Source organism: Parasteatoda tepidariorum, chromosome 5 (assembly GCF_043381705.1).
Source record: "Parasteatoda tepidariorum isolate YZ-2023 chromosome 5, CAS_Ptep_4.0, whole genome shotgun sequence".
Classification (NCBI taxonomy): Eukaryota; Metazoa; Arthropoda; class Arachnida; order Araneae; family Theridiidae; genus Parasteatoda; species Parasteatoda tepidariorum.
The window spans coordinates 519,757-540,463 of NC_092208.1; the positions used below are offsets into that span (position 1 = coordinate 519,757).

At 29.7% G+C, this 20,707-nt stretch overlaps 1 protein-coding gene across 1 annotated transcript in view; it reads right to left on the reverse strand.

Moving 5' to 3' along the window:
* Window positions 1-4,334: 4,334 nt before the first annotated feature.
* Window positions 4,335-20,707, reverse strand: part of LOC107445964 (serine/threonine-protein phosphatase 4 regulatory subunit 1) — a gene marked incomplete in the record, with an annotated part of 99,486 nt that continues 83,113 nt past the window's right edge. Inside the window, 5 exon segments of the mRNA XM_071180860.1 lie at window positions 4,335-6,280; window positions 8,839-9,055; window positions 10,014-10,676; window positions 14,190-14,310; window positions 16,306-16,406. Of these exon segments, the coding sequence (XP_071036961.1) occupies window positions 6,135-6,280; window positions 8,839-9,055; window positions 10,014-10,676; window positions 14,190-14,310; window positions 16,306-16,406 (1,248 nt within the window).

Here is a 20,707-nt window from a genome sequence, read left to right on the forward strand (position 1 = left end):
CTTGCCAAAGTTTGAAGGGTAACGGTACAATAAAACTTGATCCCAGTACCTCCAATCACCGTCTGATTCCTCGGATTAACTCAGTTTTGCTTAAAACTTGATCCCAGTACCTCCATTTTTCATTAAAACTTGATCCCAGTACCTCCCACCACCGTTTGAATCCTCGGAGTAACTTAGTTTCTATAAAACTTGAATCCAGTACCTCCAATCACCGTCTGATTCCTCGGATTAACTCAGTTTTGCTTAAAACTTGATCCCAGTACCTCTATTTTTCATTAAAACTTGATCCCAGTACCTCCCACCACCGTTTGAATCCTCGGAGTAACTTAGTTTCTATAAAACTTGATCCCAGTACCTCCAATCACCGTCTGATTCCTCGGATTAACTCAGTTTTGCTTAAAACTTGATCCCAGTACCTCCATTTTTCATTAAAACTTGACGCGTACTGCTAGAATCTCACCGAATCCAGTCTCTGTCGAGTATTTCCTCAAATATGTAACATGATGGGCGTTATCATACGTTACGTACCGACGGTACGCCGAAATGGATTGTGGTTGAACGACTTGTGAAAACGTTGAACAGAACAATATGAAAACCACGCTTTTGTACGCAGCGAAAATCGACATGGTCAAAAAAAAAAATCTCAAAGGGAAAATTAAGTACTGTTTAAAAACACGCCATGAAAGAAAAGCATCTTTAAGGTCTTTTAAAAAACGAAAATAGGCACCTTTAAAAACGCTACGCACCATGTCTATCATACAAGATTTAAAATTATTTCATCTTATAGTAAAGAAGTATATAACGTCCAGTTCACCGTTATAAAATATCAAAAGAAAATAAATTTTATTATTCAACATTGAAAAACATTTCAGATAGTACAGATAACAATTCTAAAGTTGCTTCAGAATCAGGGTGCGTAGACAAATATTTCAACAAGAAATAAGCACCTTTTAAGCACTATATGCATGAACAAAATGCAACATTTTTTTTATAGTCTACATGATCATGATAAAATAACCAGTTTCTTGATTATATTAGCCATTTTAAAAAGATGAAGAGGTTCTTCGGTTCGATATCAGACGGTGTAAAATGAACCTTGAAATTGAGAATATCTAGAAAAATGCAGTAGAGTTGCAAGAATCTCACCGAACCCAGCAGAGTTCTTGCAGAAAGAATTTCCTTTTAGAAAGTAAAAAATATTGGCTTACTTTTCTTCTCCAAAATTATATTCAAGAGATGCTTTTTTCGAGTATGCATCGGAGGGGAAAGAAATGATCTTAATTTTTTCGATTCTTATTTGAGAAGAATGAAAAATAAAGAATATTGGAGCAAAAATTTCTTTTCTCCACAATTATACTGAAGAGATACCTTTATCACTCATCAGAGGAGAAGAAATGCTCGCGATTTTGTTATTCCCATTTGGGAAAAATAAAATTTGTTTTCTTTTCCTTCACTGATTTTTAATTATTATTTTACAGGGTGCATAGCCAAATCTTTGAATCAAAAATAAGCACTTTTTAAACCACATCACCGAGAGAATTCAACTTGACTCTGAACAAAAGTACCCTTACCCCCTACATCAAAAAAGTGTTAAAAGTAAAATAAAATAAACAAGAATAAAATTAAAAAGAAAAAAATTTAATAAGGATCTGACTATCCGAACTGGAGCACTCGGGTTTCAGTTTCGAGTGGGCGCGCATGCGCAAGTCATAACGTGGGTACGATATGAAGTCCGTGTGAATGATTACGTAGCAAACACCCCATTTTTCGTGAAATGCAGGGGATCCGCCAGATATCACTGAGGGAAAAAAAAATTATTCGTGAAAAAAAGCACTTTTTAAAAACGCCAGCTTAAAAAAGCACCTTTAAAAATGAAATCCCCCAAAAAGCACCTTTAAGTACTTTTTACAAACGCTACGCACCCTGTTTTATTATGTGATGACGATTTGCGAAATAATTAGTGTTTTCCGCTTACGAAATGTGAGAATATCACCTATGATATTAGAATAAAAAAAATATTCAATTTTCCTTTTTAAAAAAATACATACAATTTTATTATACCCAAATAGGCTTTTCTTTGTAAATAAAACGTTTCTGTTACTTTAAATTTAATTAATAACATGTATATTAGTTATTATTAAAAGTATCTTGCAGAAAGATATTAGCGCTAGAGGGGTTTGTCGCAGAAAGCCCAAAAAAATTATGCCTAAGGGCTTGAGTTTGTCTTCTAAAAGTAGCCCTACATTTCAATAGCAGTTTTTCCGAACTTTGCAAACGCAGTCCAGGGCAAGATGAAAGCTCTCCAGGGCTCTGTCCAGACATTTTGTGAAAGGCAATAAAACTTTTTTTCAAGGAGTTTATAAATTGTAAAGACATACAAGATTATGCTCAACACTGTAAAATTATAATTATAAAATAAACAGCCATTGCAGCTACTAAATGAGAGATGCAACATACAAATATTTCGTATTTAGCCTATACTGCTAAACGCAGAATATTCATTTCGGGCGAATAAAGGAAGAAGCTTCTGCCTAAGACAAAATTTAAGTTTGTTTCTCTCTCTCCCCCCCCCCTTTTCTGGGAAGGGTTCATTCGATTAACAAAACAATAATCAGTGGTAATTGTGAGCCCAAGTCAAAATTCCGAAAAATTTCTTGAGTTTTAGAAAGAAAAAAAAAATTTAAACAAGGTTGTTTTTTTTCCTTTTTCTCAATATTTCTTAGTATACTTAAAATTTTACACATACCTATGATGACCTGGAGAAGTATTTAAAATTTACAAATAAGTCTTTCTTTTTTTGAGTTTATGATTATAACTATTTACTGATAAAAAATGAATATTAATCATGAATATAAGCTTATAAAGTATCTCTCTGGCTCTCCCTTACAAATAAAATAAACTGTGTTTTTAAGTTCCACCTTTGAAAATTCAGGGGTGATAGTGAGCCGAAGTCAAAATTCCGGAAAAATTCTAGAGTTAAAAAAAAAAAAAAAGTTTAAATCGAAAAAAATTTAAACAAGGTTTTTTTTCTTTTTTCTCAATATTTCTTTGTTTACTTAAAATTTTACACATACCTATGATGACTTGGAGAAGTAATTGAAATTTACAAATATGTCCTTCTTTCTTGAGTTTATGATNCTTTAAATTTAATTAATAACATGTATATTAGTTATTATTAAAAGTATCTTGCAGAAAGATATTAGCGCTAGAGGGGTTTGTCGCAGAAAGCCCAAAAAAATTATGCCTAAGGGCTTGAGTTTGTCTTCTAAAAGTAGCCCTACATTTCCACAGCAGTTTCTCCGAACTTTGCAAACGCAGTCCAGGGCAAGAGGAAAGCTCTCCAGGGCTCTGTCCAGACATTTTGTGAAAGGCAATAAAACTTTTTTTCAAGGAGTTTATAAAGTGTAAAGACATACAAGATTATGCTCAACACTGTAAAATTATAATTAAAAAATAAACAGCCATTGCAGCTACTAAATGAGAGATGCAACATACAAATATTTGGTATTTAGCCTATACTGCTAAACGCAGAATATTCATTTCGGACGAATAAAGGAAGAAGCTTCTGCCTAAGACAAAATTTAAGTTTGTTTCTCTCTCCCCCCCCTTTTCTGGGAAGGGTTCATTCGATTAACAAAACAATAATCAGTGGTAATTGTGAGCCAAAGTCAAAATTCCGGAAAATTTCTTGAGTTTTAGAAAAAAAAATTTAAACAAGGTTTTTTTTTTCCTTTTTCTCAATATTTCTTAGTATACTTAAAATTTTACACATACCTCTCCCTTACAAATAAAATAAACTGTGTTTTTAAGTTCCACCTTTGAAAATTCAGGGGTGATTGTGAGCCGAAGTCAAAATTCCGGAAAAATTCTCGAGTTAAAAAAAAAGTTTAAATCGAAAAAAATTTAAACAAGGTTTTTTTTCTTTTTCTCAATATTTCTTAAATATATTTAAAATTTTACACATACCTATGATGACTTGGAGAAGTAATTGAAATTTACAAATATGTCTTTCTTTCTTGAGTTCATGATTATAATAACTATTTACTGATAAAAAATGAATATTAATCTTGAATATAAGCTTATAAAGTAGCTCCCCTTACAAACAAATAAAATAAACTGTTTGATTTCCGAAAACTTTTCTGATCAATGATTTATTGAAACATCTGAATCTTCGATCTCCGGAAACTTCGGGATCACTGTCAGCAAAAATTCCGGAAATACGGAGCACAATCAGCCCTGATGAAAAGATATTTTGTTAACGGAGCCAAATTTCTTCTAAACAGACCCCTGCTCTCTCAAGCTAATTGAATCACTCAAAAATGAAGACAGAAACATTGAATGAATAATACAATTTATTTTTACAATCAAATAACAAGCTTTTTCTATGTACACAATAATATTCTTTCGATAAAGATTTTTTATCCACTCATATTTGCTAAAATGTGTATAAATATATATCTTATGTATCACAGTTTCAAAAAATTAAATATGAGTAAAACAAACATTCTTTTTTCTTTAAATCATTTGTTATCAATGAATTAAAAATGAAAAAATAAAACCATTCAATATTAAAATCTAAAATTGTACTTTTATTTGCAATGAAATAACAATTACTGAAGTTCTTAACAAAACAAAATTCTAAGCAATGTATAGGAATTTATACTTTAAGGGATAACATTTATTTTTTTCATTTTCTTTTTCTATTTTCAAAAACAACAGCAGGCAAAAAATTATTTTTAGATTAATATAAATAAAATGGTCCGTCTTTTAATTTGAGATTTCTGAAACATTATTTTAACAGATGTAATACACATTTCTCATAATATATTAACCACAACAAGTACTTTAAACTTAATTAACATTTCATAATAACAATATTTGGTAATTTTTACTTCTTAATTAAAGCTTTAAAAAAAAATAACTTTTTCCATTTTTTACAATAATTAATTTACCAAATATATACATAGAAGTGGGGGATAAAAATTCTAACCAAAGATAAGCTTATAGAATGAAGAGTGCAAAAAATATACGCATTTTATTGTGTAATATATATTAGAATAAAATATTTTACTAAAAGAAAATTTACAATGTTAAAACAAAAACTAAATCAAAAGAAACATTTTTTTATTGCGTTTAGAAGCTCTCGCGGGCCGCAGGTTGTACATTTAACTTATTGCAGGCAGGGTTGCAAAAAACCCGGGTTTTTCTAGAATAACCCAACCCAGGTGGGCTTTTCATGTTTTAATGGGGTTTTTTTTTTCAAAAGAGAGGGCAGGGATAAGTACCTTATTTTAACATTAATAATTAAGTTTAATTTTATAAATTGACTTAACATATGGGTAATTAATAATCAATACAAATAAACTGATGCCAAAGTCTGTCAATAAGTTTTTTCTGACATCAGGATACAAAATGTTAGATGTACTCACATACATCACACATTTGAAACCTATTTTAATACAGGATTACTTTTTATTTATATTTTAATCTTAAAAAAATATTTGACGAAATTTTTTTATTTGCATAGAAGGCAAATCTATGGCACTGAATAATCAATGGCCATACAGTCAAATCCAGCCAGCAAGGTGACTCTCTAGTCTCCAACACAATTTTTTCACTAATTGGTTAATTTTTTTTAGGCTAGACTACATACATATTTCAATAGAATAGCTCTTTAATATAACAGAGGATAAAAAAGAAATCAATCTTAGAAAAACCCACTCGGGTTTTACTGGGTAGGTGGGTTTTTTGCAACCCTCATTACAGGTTGTACCTATTTAAAGTAAGATGATACATACAGGAAAACGAGGAGCATCGAATTACGAACTGTAATTACATTTTTTTTCAACAATTTTTCCACTCAAGAGCTTCTGCCATCAAAAATCAAAACCTAACACATGCCATATCTTGATATTTAACGTCAGAGATAAGCAACCATTTGAATAACAATTGAAATAGAGATTAACATCTAAGTACATGTGGAAATGTCTGGATTAAAAAAGAAATGTATAAGCAACAAAAACAAAAAATAAACTTATTTTATTTAAACAAAATTTTAAATTATTGTTTGATTTGCTCTCTAAAAATAGATATTTTGGCTTTACACGAGTGACTTCAAACAAAATGCTTCTTTTTTAATCTCCTTGGTGTAATAATATCCTAATATCAATATTTTTTGCAACATCTCTCACATCTCTATCAACATCTGAATTGAGTGAATCCAAAACTTGACGAAAGTTCTCTAAAGCTGGTGCACAAAGAAGGCTTGTTGTGAAATTACCTGGAAAAATAGAAATAACTGAAATGAAGTTTTATTAAAGAAAAGAATCCCACTCATGGTGCGCAGCCAGATTTTTTTTAAACAAAAAATAACCTTTTAAGTACTTTTTTTGCACTAAAAAAAATATTTTTAAGCACTTTCCAACAAAGAGAAAATTAAAAAAAAAATCATAATTAGGATTTGGCCAAAAATAAATTTTTTTTTCTCTATCATTTTAAGCTCTTAATTTATAAACATAAAGTAAAAAAATTCAAAAACATTTTCTAAAACTTAACATAATCATGATAAAATAGCTAGTTTCTGATAAATATTGCAGAGAAAGTTAAGAAATTCGATACGACCAAAAAAAAAAGAAAGAAGCACCTTTAACATATGGTGTAGCCAAATCTTTCAAGAAAAAATAACCATCTTTAAAGCACTCAAAAAATATTTTTAAGCGCTATATACAGTACCTGGCCAAATTATTAGACATGTAAAATGATTAGTACTTTCATACGCTACAGAACGACGGTAAGTCGAAATATATTGTGTTTGAATGATTTGTGAAAACGTTGAATAGAAAAATATTAAAAGTACACTTTTGCATAATACGTAGCGAAAATCAACAAGGTAAAGGAAAAAATTCTCAATTTGGAAGAGATATTTAAGCACATTTTAAAAACATCTAATAAAAAGAGCATCCTTAAGGGCTTTTAAAAACAAAAATTAGCACCTTTAAGCACTTTTTAAAAACGCTATGAACCCTGACAGTCTAGAATGTAAAATAATAAGGAAAGAAAAATAATTATCTGCAGTAAAGACCTCCTCTATGTGGCGACCACATTCAGGAGAAATGGAATTTTTTCTATAGACTAAGTGTTGAATAAAATTTCTCCATGTGACAGGGCAATTTTTTGCACCAAAAAAGGTCAAATAAGGAAAAAAAAAACCAAAACAAAGCATTTAACGAAACAAATAAGTAGATTAAAATATATTCAAAATATTTGTGTGAGGCTCTTATTTAGAGAGCTCTCTTTTAACAATACAACGTCATGTTGTATCAGAGGAGCACTAAAGATGATGCTGTCAATGATTTATTTTTGGAGTTGAAAGTTAAATTAGGAAAGAAAAAGAAGTTATTTTAAGAAAAAACAAGCATCTCAAACAAACAAACCTTTTTTTAATCTTTAAAAGCTATTCATTTTTATGATAAAATTAAATACAAACTTAATTAAAATACATAATGGTTAAATTTGTTTTTATACACAATTATATATTGGGATCATTTTTAAAGAAACTAAATTTTATTCATCGATCTGTCTTTTCACGATGCCAAAAGTGGCATTTCTGCATAAAGAAAATGACACCGACTACAGTTAATATCATTTGAGAAAAGTCACGTACCTTCGATAACAATTTTGAACCCAATGTAGGTAACCTCGAAGAGAGACTAAACTTCACCAGGCGACCAATTTAAGGTAGAACGGAGAGTGGTCGCTCCCAAGAGGGTTCACATTATTTAATTTGAAATTTTTATAATTAAAATAATAATAATAATAAAAAAAAAACAATCTACTGACACAAAAAAAATTTAATTTCCAGTTGAGGTTGCCACTCCTATTTGGAAATTTTGTTTCTCTGTGTTTTCCTTGCATGCTTTATACACAATATATTAAGAGGAAAGATTTACTGCGCTGTTGTATGAGCTAACTACACTAGTTTTAATGGATGGAAAAACAAAAGATGAAAAAAAAGAACAGCTGAATATACTTTAATGGATAGTAAATGAAATAGTTTAGTATAGCTGAAATATCTTTCTTAAATATCCTTTAGATCGCGCTAAGTGGCAACCATTTATTAAAAACAAAAATAAATTCCCTGTATTTTCCAGGTTTTTCCTGTGGAGTGGCAACCCTGTATACCAGGGGTGGCGAACCCTTTATACACCAACGTGCCATTTTTCCTAAAAAATAGTTTAATGAAGTCACAGACGTGCTGTCAAATAATTTTGACTTCATGATTATTGGGAAAATAATAACACTAAATAGTATCAACTCAAAACTCTTTATATACATTGAAAAGAAAATACATTTTGCAATGTCTCAGTTATAAGCGTAATTCAACTTAATGTAGCATCAGTGGGACTTCTGTTATTGCAGATTAAATGACAAATAACTTATATTAGGTTGTAAGATATTAGTTTAAGCAGGACTGTTGATTTTTTTTGCTAGTTATTTATTGTTAGCTTGTTTTTAATGGTTATTAATTGTTCTTTTAGCATTAATTGTTAATTTTTTTTATCAATAATTGTTTATTATTTTGTTAGCTTTTTGTGAATTTTAATTTAATTGTTACATATGCTTCATAGTGTGTGACATTTGTGTAATAACAGTTCATAGTGCAATAGCACATGTGCCATTGGTTCGCCATCCCTGATCTAGAATATAAACAATCAACGCCCCCCCCCCCCTCAGCGGGCTGTGGTAAAATGACCAAACGTTGACAGGTCCGCTGTGAGAAAAAGGCTGCTGTTATATAGTATAGCATTCAATTAGATAAGTAAAAAATGAATGACATACCGTTTGTGAGCAACGTAGATGTAATGCACCTTGCAAGAGACAGTCTGACATTTGGCACTTTATCATAACCCAAAGAGAAGAGTTTAGGTGCAACTTTATCAATGAAATCTGCAATGTCCATGGATTCCTCCACAACAATCTCCTGACAGAGTGAGATGTAACTGCAAACACAATATATTTTCATTTCAATTATGTGGAGCTCACTGAAGTTTGAAAACTGACAAAAAACTTTAATCTTAAGATAAAGAGTCTTCTTTTGGTTAGAAAAAGTGGCAGGATTTTTCCCCGCTATCTGCAACAAAACCTCTAGCACTAATATCGTTCTGCAAGATACTTATAATAATCATAAAAAATATACAGGGTTCATACAGAGATCAGAAGAAGAAATCCAAGGAGTAAACAAAGAGTCCAAAATTTTAAGGATTTATCAAAAATTAAAAAATTTGGCGTAAAAGATAACTAGACCGTTTTTTTTTTTTTAAAAATTAAAAAGCAGTTATTATGAGGAACTCGCAAAAATGTATAGTTTGCTTATTCTTTTCCTAGCCCTTTTGAAATAAATTAATGACTTTGTCAAACTTGATCAAGAAAAATAAAGCTATCACTTTTACACATAAATACATTTTCCAGTTTTAAATATTTTAATAAATCTTGTTAAGAACAGATGTTAAAGATTAACATAAAAATCTACCAATCTTATATTTTTAAATTTAAATACATAAGAAAATCTAAGGCAATTTATACAAAAAAAAATCACATTAAATTATTAATTAAATTTGCTTGTAACGTGTAAAATTAAAATTATTTGCTGTTATTTTTTTCTTCTAACTCTTGAAATTCAATTTGTCTTTTAAAGTTTTTCTTTAACTATTACATTTTGACAGTTAAGTCCTATCATTTAGTTTCCCTGCTTGGACAGCAAATTCATCAGCGTACTTAGTAAGTTCATCTATGCAACACAATAATCTAAGGAGTTTCTAAGGACTAATTTAGAAATCTAAGTAGTTCCAAGTACTCCTTGGAGACTTTTTTTATTTCCAAGGAGTATAAGGAGTCTGTACGCACCCTGAATATATGCTATTAATTTAAAATAACAAGAGCGCTGTTTACAAAAAAAAACTATATAAATATATNGTTGTTGTTGTTGCTGGCCCACACGGTTAGCGGAGCTAAACCAAGTCCATGACTCCAGAGACTCTGAGTAAGTCTGTAACAAAAAGTGGATCTGAAAAGAGGTCCACTTTAGAGATATTTAGGCATTGAAGTATATGTTCAGGAGTAGCTTGTTGGTCGTTACACTTAGTGCAAACAGGGAAAACTCTTGAACCATTACTGAACAACATAGTTCTTAGGTGACCACTTCGAAATCTTGATATAACCGTCTGATCCCGCCTACTGCACTGAAGGGTCAGGCTGCCACCTGGGCGGTTGCACTGATACCAATGATGAACAGGAGGGGCCACAGGATCACGAAGCCTGTTAAAACGGGAGTGGAGCTCCGAGAAAGTCAGAGATGCCGAAGAATGCAGGGGCAGATCAGTTCCGCTCTTAGCCAAGGAGTCTGCAATCTCATTACCCTCAACATCGACATGAGATGGGATCCATTGCAAGTGTATATTATGGGAGAAAGAAAGGGTCTTCAGCTTGTTTAAAATTGAAACTCCATCACTGTCACCCACCCCATGCCAATTCGAAAGGTGCTGGATTACACTCCTACTATCGCTCAAAATCCAGATGTCATTTGATCCAGGAAAAGTAAGCACAGCGCCCAATCCAGCATCAATAGCGATCAGCTCGCTGCGAAAGACAGAGCAGATTTCCCTCATAAAATGCGTTAACTAGGGGAAAGCGGACCTCAAAGAAAAGTTCGTTAAATAGAAAATTCACTTCGCTATTTGAAAGTTATTTCACGCATAAATTTTCAAAATGTTCTTGGTTCCTCGAAAAAATTCGCAAAATAGAGAAATTCGGAAAATGGAAGTTCGTTAAATAGAAGTCCAACTGTATTTACAAACTTTAAGTTTTTTTTTTTTTTACTATATGTATACATTGACAGTATAACAGACAGTTAAGTTTTATATAAATTTCATGTTAAAAATAATAATAAAGCAAAATAATAAAAGAATGTAGAAACATTAAGAAATAAGAGACAATTAACATCCCCGTGGCAGAATTTTCTCGAAGTATCTGCGACAAAACTGTCTAGCACTAAAAATCTTTCCGCACCATACTTTTAATAATAACAAGCATATATGTTACTAAATTAATAATTACCAATTAACTATTAATAATTATTAATTTAATAAGTAATTAACAAAAGCGCTATGTTTGCAACAAAAATATTTTTTTCAATTGAACATGCAAGAATTTTTTTTCTAATATTATGGGTGATATTTTCGCATTTTGTTGAGGGGGGGAANTGAGGGCAGGGGGGGGGGTAACGCACAAATTATTTCCTTCACATTTTGTAAATAATCATCACAATAAAATAGAATTAAAAATCATGAAATCCGATATCGAAAAAAAAAAAATAAATAAAAATATATTGACAATGAAATCGTGCGAATTGGACTCTACAAAAAGGAGTATGTATAATAAATAATTGTAATATCGCATAAAAATATCAGATTTAAGATCAACTGTTCAGAGATTGAAATTAATAATCAATATATAAATTAACAATCAATAATTAGAAATCAATAGCAAAAACTGCCAAAAATTCAATAGAATCATTGCCTTAAAAATAAATACTCAAATGCAAGATTTGAATTTTCCATATTGTTTGAAATATATCGAGAAATTTAAAAACCATGTGAAAATCAATATCTGCTCAAAATACAATCATAAAATTACATCGATTTACGATACACAGGGTTCATACAGAGATCAGAAGAGGAAATCCAAGGAGTTTTAAATTTTAAGGACTTATCAAAAATTAAAAAACTTTGTGTAAAAGATGAGTTTTTTTTTTTTTAAAATTAAAAAGCAGTTATTATAAAGAACTCGCAAAAATGTATAGTTAGCATATTTTTTTCCAGTCCTTTTGAAAAAAATTTTGACTTTATTTATTTTTTTTGATGAAGGTTGACTAAGTTGTCAATTTTACACATAAATACATTTTCCAATTTCAAATATTTTAATAAATCTTGTTAAAGTACAGATGTTAAAGATTAACATAAAAACCTACCAATCTTATATTTTTAAATTTGAATACATAAGAAAATCTAAGGCATTTTATACAAAAAAAATCACAGTAAATTATTGAGTTTGCTTGTTACATGTAAAATTATTTGCTGTTGTTTTTTTCCTTCTAACTCTTGCAATTCAGTTTTTTTCTTTTTAAGTTTTTCTCAAACTATTAGATTTTGATAGCTAAGCCATATCATTCAGTTTCCCTGTTTGGACAGCAAATTCATCAGCGTACTTAGTAAGTTCATCTATGCAACACAATAATCTAAGGAGTTTCTAAGGACTAATTTAGATATCTAAGTAGTTCCAAGTACTCCTTGGAGACATTTTTATTCCAAAGGAGAGTTTCTAAGCAGTATAAGGAGTCTGTACGTACCCTGACGATACTATCGGCTTAATTAAGTGCGTCAAAAACTGATTATCTAAATGCATGATTCAAATGTTACGTGTAAACTTCTGTAGGAAAAGATTTTTTTTTTTTTTTTACCTTTNTTACAAAAAAAAAAAAAAATTCTTTCTGCAAGAACTCTGTAATGTTCTGTGACAATGCCGCCGTGATTCTGCCACGGGAATTAACATAGCAGATTCTTTTTCCTAAAGTTAAAGAAAAAGCAGGATGTTAAAAAAAGCTGTGCTTTTTCCAGAATTATATTAAAATTTATATTCCTGAGTCTGCAGGATTTGCTCATAACATGAAAGTTAAATGATTGGTAATTATTTATCAGTTGTTTCGCTGCAATGTAACCATTTTTGAGAGAAATTTCAGATTGCTAGATTTTTATTTCTTAACAGATTGTTACATTAAAGTTTTAAATTCAATTAAAAGACAGCACAATTTTCTTATTTCATCAACACAGACTTAGTTCCAGAGTTACTTATCTCAACTTAGTCTACAATTACAAACAGATAGCTCAGCAATGTTGTGTCAAGTTAATTCCTAATTACATTTTCGTATTCATTCACTTAATTGCAAATTTTGACAGGAAACTGTTTTATAAAAAGCTTAATAGATAAGTAAATATAAGTAGATAAGTAAAAATCTTAAAGATTAAGTTACATACAACCTTCAAAAAATGTAACATAATATGAGAAGTACCTATTTTGTGAAAAGTTAGACATAATTTGTGAAAATTAAAAATTATATTAAAAAATCAATACAAAAATATGGTTTTATCGCTTCTTATGGGATAAAATTTTTTTTAAAAGAAAAGGCATGTTGTGAAACTACCGCTATACGGCAATAAATTTGGCCTGGACAGACCCCTGAATTCAATTTTAATGTTATCATAAAAAAGCAGTTCTCATGTTTTATAATTATGCATTAGCTTAATTTATAAACTATATCTAACAACTTGCTTAAAAAAAAAAAAACTTTTTTAGGCTACATAAATAATTTTATTTCTTAAAAACTGAGTTTTTCATAAATGANAAGTTGAATTTGTGAAGGTACAGCTAAACAGAAGTAAATTCAGCCTGGACAGACCCCTGTTTATAATTATGTATTAGCTTAATTTATAAACGATATCTAACAACTTGCTTAAAAAAAAAAAAACTTTTTTAGGCTACATAAATAATTTTATTTCTTAAAAACTGAGTTTTTCATAAATGAAGTAAATTGATATTCACAAGAGTTGAAATCACCACCAGTCTAGATATTCATAAAACGCAAAACTTATATTATATCAAATGTTAAATTTTTTTCATGATATTGATTATAAGAAAAATTAATTTCAAATAAATTAATATTTTACTTTTCCATCCTAATTAAAAGCACGTTCAAAATAAATTAAATGCATTTTGATTTATACATAATGATTTCAATTTATATTTAATTTAGCTGAATTGTATAATAATTAAGGCTAAATTATAAATTTAATTTATCTTCAATTGTTTGGAAGCTTTAGTTTAAATGATAACAATTGACAATTATTTTACTTTTGTGGTAAAATTTATTGATCTGGAACATAAATTCTGAAGAGACACTTAAAAAATAAATTTTGAAAATACACATCTTAGGAAGAAAAAAAAGATGGGTAGAAATTTTGAAAATTTCACTTTATACAATTTTTTTCCTTCAAAGAAACACAAATATATAATACCCAAGAAGTTAATTAAGAAAGATAAATATTTATTTTGCAAATACATTGTATAATATTATTTACCAATTTAACAGCTGCCAGTCTAACTGTTGAAACTTTATCATGTAATAATGTAGAGGCAACAGGTAAAAAATAGTTTTTAATCTCCAAAGCATCGTATAAATCCGACGTCTTCCGCAGTTGCCTACAAGAAAAGGGAAAAATAAGTACAAAAGATATTTTTCAAGACGAAGTTAACATGAAATTGCAGAGGTGCAGTCATTTAAAAAAAAAAAAACATAAATGGCCATTTTTGCTTAAAAATAGTGATTAGAAAAATAGCACTTTCTTATTCAATACAAAAATATGAAAGGTAGTTACAATTCACTATGAGTTAAGAGATCTTGTTTGATTAAATTGAATGATTAACTATGGTCAGATGAATACATAAAAAGTTCGAAGTGGAATTTGGTTATCTTAGGCATATTTATATCAGGGGGCAAAATTAAATAATATGTTGCAACGCTTCAATGCGGAAAAGTTGCTTGTTGGTAAAAAAATTTAAAAAAAGGATGAATCTGTTTAATATTTTCTGTTAGTGCATCATACTTAAAATGAATGAACACTTTCATGCCCTTTTCAACTTTTAAGTTAGCTTAAAAGTTTATGGGTTGATTGCATTGTTAAGGTTTCCTTTTTAATATCTACTGTACATCAAAAGATTGATTTCTTTTTTCCTGTCGGAGAATCGAGGCACAACTGATCGAGACTTTAATGTTGCTCGGCTATACAATCCCAAACTTTACGTTCACATATTTTATTCGAAATCTCTGCCGTTGCTTCCCAGAGCCTGAAGAGATTAATATCACACAAGAATTCCAATTAATAATTCTATCTTGAAAGTTTATCTCTGGTTTCTATCGGTCTTCTGGTTGGAATGGTTTGTCTTGCTTTTAAACATCATTCAACCTAAGGATTTGGTCTGCCTGAAATGGGAGAAAGGAAAAGTATTGCATCATTTGAATGATGCACTAAGGTGACACCGCTTTGAAAATCTACTGCTCAGTGTTGCTCGAGAGAAATTTGTTCAGCAAAGACCAAATTTCGTATTACGAAAGTCAAACCTCAAATTATTTTAATTCCATTCATTGGAATTTTGCGTGGTATATTCTCTCACAATGCCGTAAAGACTCAATTTTGGAACCATGCAAAAACCTTTTTTTAGTTACTTTTTTCGAAAAAAATTGATGCTCGGACATAGTCTTGCCTTTAATTATTATTATTTTTTCTGGCTATTAATTTTTCTTGAGTTTAGATTATTTTAAGAGGGTAATTTAAAAATTGTGGATTCCCCCTTCCTTAGCTCTTATTCTTTTTTCTTTAGTAATTCCTTACCAGTTCATAAAAACACACTTTTCTGGCATTTTAACAACAATTTTAGAATTGTAGTTTTAGTTAAAACAAATTAGCTTTTGCTCAATGAATTTTTCCATTTTTTTTCTCCACCTTAGATATTTTTGAAAGAGAGAGAGAGAGAGAAATTTTATATTGGAGCAATTTACTTCAACTCTGTGAGCATAATATATAAAACCAATGCATTTTCACTTAGTAAAATGATCGAGAAAGATAGGACATTAGCATCATGTTATCTCCCAGTTTCCACAGTATCAAAAAGTGTTTGCAGAAAATAGCTATATTCATATTTGTTATTTCCCCTTGAACAGATAAACTTTGGTCATTTGTTCTTCTGATTTAAATCACGAGCACACACACACATATATGTAACAGATTTCTTCTTGTTTAATATCAGAAAATATTAGATAAATTTAGTATTTTTAATTAATTGCTGAGACATATGCATAATAGTTTCTACAGAATTATTATATTTTAACTTTTCAATTTTACATATGATTAAAAACTTACTAATCTTGATTTCTATTGCTTTAATAAGTATTTAGTTTTTAACTGCTTTTTGTTAGAAGGAGAAAAACAAAAAAATGCTTCACCAATATTTGAACAGTAAGAGGAAGTCATTTACAAAAATTTAGAAAAGCAAAGTAAATTCCTACTCAGGTCAACAAAGAAAAATTTTGAAAATTTTTTAGTTACTTTTTCAAACTAAAAATAACAAATAAATAACTACAATTTTATGAATAACATGCATGATTAACATGTTCAATAGATAAAATACAGCTCTTACTCGGCGACAGCAAATCGAAACCTCCAATTTCTATCGTTATCAACTTTTGTGAATTCTTCAAACAGAGGTAAAAATTGCTTCCTATCCTGTGGGTTGAGATGCTGCAAAAAAAGAAAGACTCCTGTTAATATTTTCTCCCTTACAGCATAAATATCATAAAACTTTTTATTAAAAAAGCTAATAAATAAAAATAAATTTGAAATTAAATTTAGAGCACCAAGAATTGCAACAGAATTATCTTCACACATAAAATAAAACATTCATTAACTGTTATAATAATAATAATAAAAAAAAGAGAAAAACTAGCGAGGTTAGAGATATTTCTTCTTTGTGCCCCAAGCATTAAAGTAATGCCACTTTCTTACGACAAGCTAATAGTTAAAAAAAAAGAAGTACTGTAGAGTGCTGATTATCCGAACTGCTAGGGAAAGAACGTCGTTCGGATAGTTAGAAGGTTGTTTAAAATCTAGTTTAAATTATCATTATTTATGCACTAACTTGCCTTCACACTTTTTCCAGGTTTAGGACTGGCAGTACTATCTAAAATAGCTCTTTAAAAAAAAATTTCAAATATTTTTTAATCATATTTGAACTTTCAAAATTTTTTTTTCGTCAATTACTGATTTAACCATATTTTTCTTTATTTTCCATTACAAAAGAAATTCAGCAAAGACTTTTGTTTCAAAGAAGATGCTCTTTTTGAGCAGCCATATACCTTATTCTTTTCAGGGGTGATTGTGAGCCCAAGTCAAAATTCCGGAAAATTTCTTGAGTTAAAAAAAACAAAAAACAGTTTAAATTGAAAAAAATTTAAACAAGGTTTTTTTCCTATATTTCTTAGTTTACTTAAAATATATTTAAAATTTTACACATACCTATACCATTTACACATAGCTATGATGACCTGGAGAAGTAATTAAAATGTACAAATATGTCTTTCTTTCTTGAGTTTATGATTATAACAACTATTTACTGATAAAAAATGAATATTAATCATGAATATAAGCTTATAAAGTATCTCTCTGGCTCTCCCTTACAAACAAATAAAATAAACTGTGTTTTTAAGTTCCACCTTTGAAAATTTGATTTCCGGAAACTTCTGTGATAAATGATATTTTGAAACGTCTGGACCTTCGATCTCCGGAAACTTCCAGATCACTGTTAGCGAAAATTCCGGAAATTCGGATTTTTTCCGGAGCACAATCACCCCTGTCTTTTTAAATAAATCAACTCAACTGGATCAACATCATTTTGACGTTCTAGCCAATTAATTACAATATCTAATGAATTGCATGCTTCTATATGAGAAGATCCGTTATCTTGAACTTGATCACCTACGTCTTCCTCTTCGTCTGCGGAGTTCCAAATTTCATTCAAAATTTTAGCAACTATTTCATAATCATTTGAAATACTGGGATGTTTTCAGTGTCTCGACACCAGTATTTTATTTCTTCTGCTGCATAACCTGGCATCTTTTCATCCAAATGATCCACTTTTTCAGAAATTCAGAAAAATTGTTGATAAGTTAAAAAGTATTCTAAACTTTAAAAAAAAAAAATTCGGAAACAGTTCGGATAATTGGACGTTCGGATAATCGGCGCTCTACTGTATTATAAAGCACAGGTTGTATAGTAACATGAAATTAGTAGCCCAACAAGGAAAAATATTTTATAAAAATAAATAAATACATAATTGTCAAATGTGATCCAGCCACAGTAAATATATTATACACTCATCACAAAAATACAGTTAATTAGTTATATTTACTAAATTTCTGAAAAATAGTAAATAAAAATAGCCATTTAATTCACAGGGTGTGTAGCCAAATTATTTAACAAAAATAAGCACCTTTTAAGCACTTTTCAAGCACTCAAAAAATATTTTAATTAGGCAGGGTTGGAAAGTCTTTGAGAATTAACGGCTTTATCTTGTTTTAACCTTCATGTAAAAAATAAAAAATCTTTTGGCAATGTTTTTGACAAATGTCAAAAATCATGAACTGTGCCTTTTTGCATAATTCATAGCGAAAATCAACATAAAGAAAAATCTCATTTTGAAAAAGGGAAAAATTAAACACTTTTCAAAAACACCCAATGGAAAAAGCACTTTTACGAGCTTTAAAAAAACGAAAATAAGCATCTTTTAAAAACACTACGCACTCTGATTCATCAAAATAACATTTCTTTAAAATATATATATATATATCACATTGCTCTTAAGTGAGCAGCAACTTATATAGAAAAACAACAACTGCACACTATTTTACACAAATAACAGAGCACAAAATGTTTTAATAGTACGGTCCAGCATCCCTTTCTAATTTATTGATATCAATATTAAATTAATATAAGTTATACAAAAAAAATTTATAGAATGTCTAATATTTTTCATGACTTTTGAATACTAGCTGAATGATTTGCACTAAACTTGATAATTATGTTTAAGTAGAAGAGCTTCTCCGCGCAAACAAAATTTTAGTTAATAGTTTTACAGTTAAAAATTTCTTTATGAAAAACATTCAGTTTAAGCAATCATCATTTTTCAAACCTAGTTTTTAAAATAATAACACTTGTCTTGCGAAAAAAATAATTTCTTTTGCCGCTTCCCTCTTTCAAATTAATTTTGATATAGTTAATAGATTTGTCATGTGATTTACCCATTTGGGTTATCACTATTACAAGGCTTGTAGCCAAATTATTCAACAAAAAAATAAGCACAGTTTAAGTACTTTTCAAAGCACTCAAATAATATTTTTAAGCACTTAAAATATCATAATTAGGCAGGGTTGGAAAGTTTCTGACAATTGAAGGTTTTTATCTGTTTTTAACCAACAGGTTAAAAAAAAAATCTTTTGGCAGTGTTTTGACAATTGTCAAAATACGCTACGGACTGAAAATGCGCCAAAATAGTTTGGAGTTGAATTAATTATAAAAACGTTGAATAGAACAATGTGAACAGTGCCTTTCTGCATAATTTGTAGCGAAAATCAACATGGTAAAGGAAAAATCTCCTTCTTGGAAAATGGAAAATCACTTTTTAAAAACACCCAATGAAAAAAGCACCTTTAACAGGGATGAAAGTACCAGTTAGCAAAAAAAAAGCTGAATTCTACATAAACGCAATCAAACATTATGAAATTAAAAATGTATGGAGCTTATCTTTGAAAAAAGCTGAATTCAGAGTAAAAGCTGAAAACTTTCATGCCTGCTTTAAGGGCTTTTAAAAAACAAAAATAAACACATTTAAGCAATTTTTAAAAACATTAAGCACCCTGCTATTAGATGAGTTCGATTTATGTTGATTCTATCTTCTTTTGAAAAGTTTAAAAAAAAAATTTCTTTTCTACAGAAATGTACACATATTTGAACCATGCATTTAGATAACACTTTCTGGCGCGTTCAATTTCTGCCGATTGTATCAGAAATCGATCGTATTTTCGTAATTTATTTCCACGTGGATTTTAAATATACCGATATATTTCAAACAATATGAAGAATTCGAATTGTGCATTCGCTTCGTTACTTTTCAAGGCGATAATTCTATCGAAAGTTACTGCCATTGATTTCTCGTAGTTTTTATTATCAATATCTTTATACGATATTATTTATAACAACCTTATCTCGAAACGAAACACACATTTCAGAAGTCCGACTCGCGGGATTTCGCCTATCTGTTTTCGGCAGTTACTACTACGGATTTCACAATTTTAAATTTTTTTTTTTCTCGTGATGATTATTTACAAAATGCGAAGAAGGAACTAATTTGTGCTTTCGATCCCCAACAAAATGCGAGAACATCGCCTATAATATTAAAACAAATAATTATTACACGTTCAATAAATCTAAAAATAGTTTTTTTTTGTAAACACTTTTTTACACAAACTTTTGTTATTTTAACACTTACACAAACCTTTGTTATGCAGTGTTTTCACTAGAGCGCGAGAATCTCGCATATTTTTTTCTTTTCTCGCATTAAAAAATTATCACCGCGAGAAATTCGCGCATTCTATAAATCAATTTCAAAATTCGTGAATTTCTCGCATTTTGGAAAAGGCTTCGAATTACACCCTTTAGAATAAAATCCGTTTCACTTTTCTTCCCGGATCTTTCATTATTTTCAACATCTGCCCCGTTATCTAACTTCCCGAATTACCAGTATTGTTCAGAACCTTTTCGAACAACAGAACACAACCACAGAACCCCTTTCAGAACACATTTCTCTGCAACCACGTGTTTACCGGCGGTAAGGTTTCTTCATGTAAGACGTTCAAATTTTTTATGTGCTAATGTAGATGTAATGTAATGTAAGGTGGACAAATGCCTTGTAAAGGCAAAATCTTCTATGATGATGCACCAAAAATATTCAATGCTTTAAAAAATAGAAGACGTTAAAAATGTATTAT